At 38.5% G+C, this 5,994-nt stretch overlaps 1 protein-coding gene across 4 annotated transcripts; it reads right to left on the bottom strand.

Moving 5' to 3' along the window:
• Positions 1–317: 317 nt before the first annotated feature.
• Positions 318–4,731, bottom strand: LOC130716838 (BEL1-like homeodomain protein 1). 4 transcript variants are annotated; one of them, XM_057566851.1, is made up of 7 exons: positions 4,552–4,731; positions 4,281–4,367; positions 4,094–4,149; positions 2,784–3,577; positions 1,822–2,195; positions 1,532–1,592; positions 318–1,446 (listed from the first exon to the last, which is right to left on the bottom strand). In XM_057566851.1, the coding sequence occupies exons 4-7, from the start codon at positions 3,525–3,527 to the stop codon at positions 658–660; spliced, it is 1,968 nt and encodes a 655-aa protein (XP_057422834.1). In that variant the 5' UTR covers positions 3,528–3,577; positions 4,094–4,149; positions 4,281–4,367; positions 4,552–4,731; the 3' UTR covers positions 318–657. The 4 variants fall into 4 exon arrangements, with proteins under 4 accessions (XP_057422834.1, XP_057422833.1, XP_057422832.1 ...); XM_057566850.1 differs by having other exon boundaries at positions 4,105–4,149; positions 4,552–4,730; XM_057566849.1 differs by lacking the exon at positions 4,094–4,149 and having other exon boundaries at positions 4,552–4,730.
• Positions 4,732–5,994: the final 1,263 nt, after the last annotated feature.

Raw genomic sequence — 5,994 nt, 5'->3', positions numbered from 1 at the left:
CTGATGGCTATGATAGTAAGATAGGCTACAGTCAATTGTCACTCTTTTATCTTGGAGACTGAAAATCATATATTCCTTTGAATTTTTATTTATGAATGCATTTATAATTTTTTAGGAATTAGGAATGTTCTCTTATATGATATATTAAATAATATGCTAAAAAATAATATATATATATATATATTATTTGTTTTTGCCCCCACATAAATTCGTGCTGTCACTACTCTGTATCCCTTAATTGTTTCAGATATCCAAGCAGCATAATTGTTTTCAAAAGAAAAAAAGTGGTAACTGGTTCCACAATGTTAAATGGAGGATTTGCAAAATATTACATAGAATTTACTCTCTCAATCGAAGATATATTGTTTTCTTTAACAATTGAAACTTTATGACACCAACCCATCTATCCAATCTTCAAAACTTACAAAAATAATATACAACCTCAACCATTTACTCTCAAATACCTAAGCTATCTAAGAACTCAAATGGTTCTATGCAAGGTATAAACCTATACTAGAGTAAAATTCCTTCTTTCTTTACACTACTATATTTCACTAATCCCCATAGCATGTACAGGGATAAGAAGAAATCAAGAGAGGCATAGAAACAGTGCTAGTATGATAGCTTCAATCTAGCTATCTCCTTTCAATGTCTTATTTAGGCCACAAAATCTGGCAACAATTGTGCAGCAAACCTCTTTGGGTTCTGCATGTTGATACTCTCAAATGCAGCTGAAGAGTGAGAATTTGAAGTGTTCATGGCACCAAACTCGTTTGGTTCACTAATGTCCAATCGTCTTCCTATAGGAATGTTTTGGTTTGGGATAAACGTTTGATGATGAGTTCCTGATATGGTTTCACAATGAGGAAGACCAAGAGTGAGGGAAACTCCATTACCTGAAAACCTTGGTGTGAATTGCTCTGCATCAAACCTCCCAATTTCTTCCATTGGGTACTGTCCGAACCCTCCTATGAAGTTTGTTTGGTTTCCTATAAATGAGTACCCATCTCTTGAGAGTGCTTCATTGTTTGTCTCGTTGCTTTTGATATCCATGTTGATTGAAGAGACACGATTTGGAGACATAAGAATTTCATGGTTCCTTGTTCTCTTGGGACTTCCTTGTGTAAGTCCATCAAGTTCTTGCATGAAACTAAATGCTGATTGGTTTCTCACATTTCCCCCAACAGGTGATGTTGATGGTGTTGACACTGAAACTATAGGAGTGTTTTGGTTTTTAGCAACATCTTGGTTTGAATTGAAACTTTTAGATTCAGTTTCAGATGCAGGACCTCTCTCTTGTATTTTCATTGCAGGGGACTCTTCACCGCTCTTGCTTGTTTTGTCCTCTGGCTCATTCCGTTCATTCTCCTTCATCTCTTCTACGTACATTTCTTCCACCATAGGCTTCCATAGCCGAACTCGAGCGTTTATGAACCAATTTGAAACCTGTTTCATCCCCAATATTGTTAACATGATCAATTTGATATGATTAAGAGAAAGAACAGTTCATAAGTGGTAGTGGGGTAGTTACCTGGCTCCTGGTAAGCCCAGTTTGTTTTGCAAGCATGTGCTTGTCTGAATCCTTGGGATAACTGCAACAAAAGGCAAGGTGTTTCAGCACAAATTTTTACCAAATTAAAAACTATAACCTTATTGAGCTCTATAGCACTATCAAAAATGTGATTTTGGGAAATAAAATTGATTAAGAGCCTATTAGCTTTAATGAAAATGGAAAATAACAGATGTTGCTATTTCAACAAAAAGTATCTCAGGATGTGTTATTTTTCCGTTCAAAATCAAACTGGCGCTTTAAGTGCTTACGGGTGGAGGAAGTGTTCGAAAAGCCAAGCTCGGAGGACGGAAACTGATCGTTCTGGCAATCCTCTCTGGGGTCTCCAAGCGTTGTGATTCATCATTCCTAACTGTTGAATAGCTCTCTGTTGCCGAAGGTGATGATCCACATACTTGAGCCTAGACCCTTCAATTTTACCTCCAAAGCAATCTTCTTCTCCTAAGCTTTTATTTGCAGCTCTAATTTGACCTGTGATAGCATCTTTCAAGCATCGAAACTGCTTCGAGATTGTTTGCAGTGCAAGAGCAGTGTAGGTTCTCGCGGAACCCATCCCCGCAACTTGTTCAAACATGGAAATCACAACCTGCATCTGGTTGTGGTATTGTCTGTACCTCTGCTCCACCTTCAACCAACACCAACACCAAAAGCCGCATTAATTCAGAAACAAAAAATTAATTAAACAATTCTACCACAAGTAAGCCCATAGTAAATGAACATGAACTAAAAAATGAATTTGGATCGTAGGATGCAGCAGAGTTTACTACACCTGCAAAATTATAAGCCATTGTTTTTTATGAAATAAACGACTACTTGACTAGGAATAGGATCAATCTAAATAAAATGAACTATTAAATTGGCTTAGGGTGACTATTTTTGCTGCTTAGGCCTATTAGGCGTGTTAGTGGGACGAGTTAGGAAAAGTTGTGCTTGTCTTTCACTTTATTCTAAATATTGAGCAAAACCAATTTTTTGAATTTGGACTCGTCCCCAAACTTGAAGAAACCTAAAGAAGTGTGGTTTCTATGAACTTGGTTCAGGATGGAATTTTGTACACCCTTAGAGACTGTAAAGAATTTGATCCAAAAGCTGAAGACTCAATAATTATGCAGGGTAACAAGCCTTGGGTATTTGTATTAATTTATATTCATATATGCCATGACCAAAAATCAGTTCTTGTGAAAACTATGTAATTAAAAGTGAAATATGCTACCTCATCATGCATGTTGATTAGCTTTGCCTTCTTCATCTGAATTTCTTGTCTCTCTGTGGTTGATAACAACTCAGAGCTACGCTTCAGACTGCCCTGATCTCCACCAACTGAACCATCTCCACTACCTGCAGTTGACGATTCTCCAACAACCTTCTTCTTCGCCGAGTCAACCTTAATTCCGCCGTTAACATTAACAACTTCCTCTAACAGTTCATGTGTGGCCTTCAAAAACTTGGAACCAAACAGCACGCTCTGAATCCCCGACACGCCGCCGTTAGTGACACCGGAAGCAGTGGACGACGAGCCGCCACCTGACACACGCGCGTCAGCGTCCGGAGCCTGAGACTGCAGGCTCAAGGACAAGCCCTGAGAGGCGCGTGAAGCCTCACGCGCCGCCGCGTTCTGGTCTGCCCCGTTCCAAGGATTGTACTGCATGCGGTGAGGGAAGCCATGCAGGGCGGAGACTTCGTGGTGGGCCTGCACCGGCGGTTCTACCGAGGCCGCCGACAGCGGGACTCCCACAAATTGCTGTGGCGCGTGAGAGGTCCCCTGCTGGACAAAAGAGCTATTGGCGGCGGCGGCAGAGTTGAGGAACATGTAGTTTCCGCCGTGTTGCTGTGGCGGTGGTGGTGGCGGCGGTGTGTCGGAGTACTGGACGTAGCCACCGGGGTTCATGAGTAACAACGTTTGAAGGCCGTCAGCACCACCTTGGATTTCTGAATTTGTATGAAAATACGTCGCCATCGATTGTTTTTTGTTTGTAACAGAATTTTCTTTCTCTCTGTTACTTCACTCTGAAAAGAGACCAATTAAGCACACGTAATAGTTAGTGTTAGCCTATCAAAGTTCACACTTTCATATCCCAATAAAAAAAATTAACATCATTTATAACCCAACACACACAAAACAAAACTAACATGGTCACAAAATTAAGAAAATCTTCACTCTTGTGTTGGAGTATATTAAATTTCTGGATCAACTCTGAAAAATTGAAGGTAATTTCAATTTCATAGTGATCTTGTCATAAATGAGCCCTGGCAGAATAAACAGTGAAGAAGATAAAGAAAAAGATGAAAGAATTATCAAGTAAATAGACCAAGATCCAATTGTTTTCTTCAAAAAATATATAACACAGTACTAGCTAGCTAGCTAGATATTTAATGAAGGGATGTTAATTTATTCCTTCCCAAATAAGGCACAGGTTAATTTAGTTTCTTTAAAGTGAATTGAAGGAAGAAGAGAAACTAGACAAAGAGGTAACAAGAGATATCCTCTTTTATGAAATTAATGTTATCTTAGTTAGCTAGTACCTATCTAGTACCTTGTGTGATGTAAATTGAAGTGTACCCGTGCTTCAGGATCATCTCTGAATTGTGAAGAGAAAGGAGAATTTTAATTACAATGACCCAAAACCTATGAGAAACTGATTTTGGACACATAGTTATGGCTAGAGAAGTAAACATCATTAGCAAATATAGATGCATCGATCAAACGAACCTGTCAACGTTCATGTATGATCTATCATCAGTTTCAAAGGGGAAAGCTCTACTGTCTGACTCAAATCACCTGCAATTCCTCCAGAAACTGAAAGTGGAATAAAAGGAGTTAAAGAGACAGGGATGGATGGGAGGATAAAAAGACTTGGCGAGAAAAAGATACCCATCTTTACTCACCCTATTATCCACTCATTTATTCCGTAAAAAATATAATTTAATTTCTTCATATTATGAAATTATGTACAACTGAAAATTTCTGGATGTGAACATACCTGCGAAACAGATCAAAATATGATAGTTTCTTCTGATATGACCCTTTCAAATCCTCTGATGCAGCCCCCTTGATGAGCAACAATGAACTTTTCTAAGAAATCTATAGAAAAAAAATATATATATAAATATTATGAAAATATGATTGAGGTGTGTGAGAAGTCACAGACAGAAGAAAAACGAGGAAACGTCTTCTTCTACAAAGCTTAATTTAATTATTTGTTTAATAATAAAAAAAAGGAAAAAAGGATGGATGATGAGATGATGAACAACTAGCAGGTGGAGGGATCCCATTGCACATTTCTCATTAAATATCTTCTTTGTCGTTTTCACATTTTTCCACATTTTTCTTTTTCAACTTTATATGTTGTATTTTTTGTGGTTGGATGCTCGAGTTTGAAGATAAAGCAATTAAATTGCCAAGGAAAACAGAACCAACTACCATATAACACCAACTTTAATGCTTCAATAGCTCAAAATATATTTACCCAAACTATTTTTTGCCGGAAATTCTTTCAAGTATATTTTATTTACTGGTCATGAATTTGTCCGAATTTCACCTATATTACCATGAATATGAAAATTTAGCATATGATGATAGAAGGGTAACTGTGAAAAAAGGGAAAAGAGGGGTTAGAAAAGTAACGAGGCCCCAATCAAGTGCATGTATGATGTGTAATACTAGTGATGGCTGCTCAAAAAGTGGTCCTACATGGCTTTCATTGCATCAGAATTCAGACCTATAGTGGGTATCAGAAGATTATAATGAATAAAATATATGATCAAAATAATTGTAACTGCAGGGAAAAATTTAACCTACACAAGTAAAAACTTGTGTATGGTTGCACATAGGCTTTTTGACCCACAATTGTGGGTTTTTTGATTTTTTTAAAAAATAAAATAAAAAATATAATATTTCTTAATCATTTTTAATTAATCCTTAATCTTATCATCTTCCACTCAACCACCCCAGCACCATCACCACTCTCTTCTTCTCACCACCGCACCACCACCACCACTCAACCACCCCACCACCACCTCCACACCCATCTTAACCCAGAACCACTCCCACCAGTAAACCACAACCCATCCCCACCGCAGCCGTAGCACCACCACAACAACATCCAAGATCTGACCCAAATCAGCAAAGAACCTAGAAAAATCGAACAGAATTCAGAACAATTGAACAACACCCCCAACGGAACCCAGAACAATTGAACAATACCACTCCAATAACAACCTAGAACTATCGAAAGGGATTTGAGAGAGGGAGGGATTCAGAGGAGCAAAGAGAGATTAGAACGAGAACGAAAGAAAGAACAATGTTGGAGCGTTAGGCACACGGTGGTGGTTGCCGGAGATGGTCGCGCCACGGCGACGGCGGTGCTGAAGCAGTGACGTATACCCATTACTCTTCTTGGTTTCTCCTCCATGTTGGTCATGAT

Source organism: Lotus japonicus, chromosome 5 (assembly GCF_012489685.1).
Source record: "Lotus japonicus ecotype B-129 chromosome 5, LjGifu_v1.2".
NCBI classification, from domain to species: Eukaryota; Viridiplantae; Streptophyta; class Magnoliopsida; order Fabales; family Fabaceae; genus Lotus; species Lotus japonicus.
This window is presented reverse-complemented; position numbering and strand designations above follow the sequence as displayed.

Bases quoted from the DNA above. Each gene is read 5' to 3' on its own strand.
- LOC130716838 (XM_057566851.1), bottom strand. From the start codon at position 3,527: ATGGCGACGTATTTTCATACAAATTCAGAAATCCAAGGTGGTGCTGAC. The intron at 1,593-1,821 runs GTAAGCACTTAA...CTTTTGTTGCAG, and splicing joins TTCGAACACTTCCTCCACCC to TTATCCCAAGGATTCAGACA. The intron at 1,447-1,531 runs GTAACTACCCCA...GGGATGAAACAG, and splicing joins CTGGGCTTACCAGGAGCCAG to GTTTCAAATTGGTTCATAAA.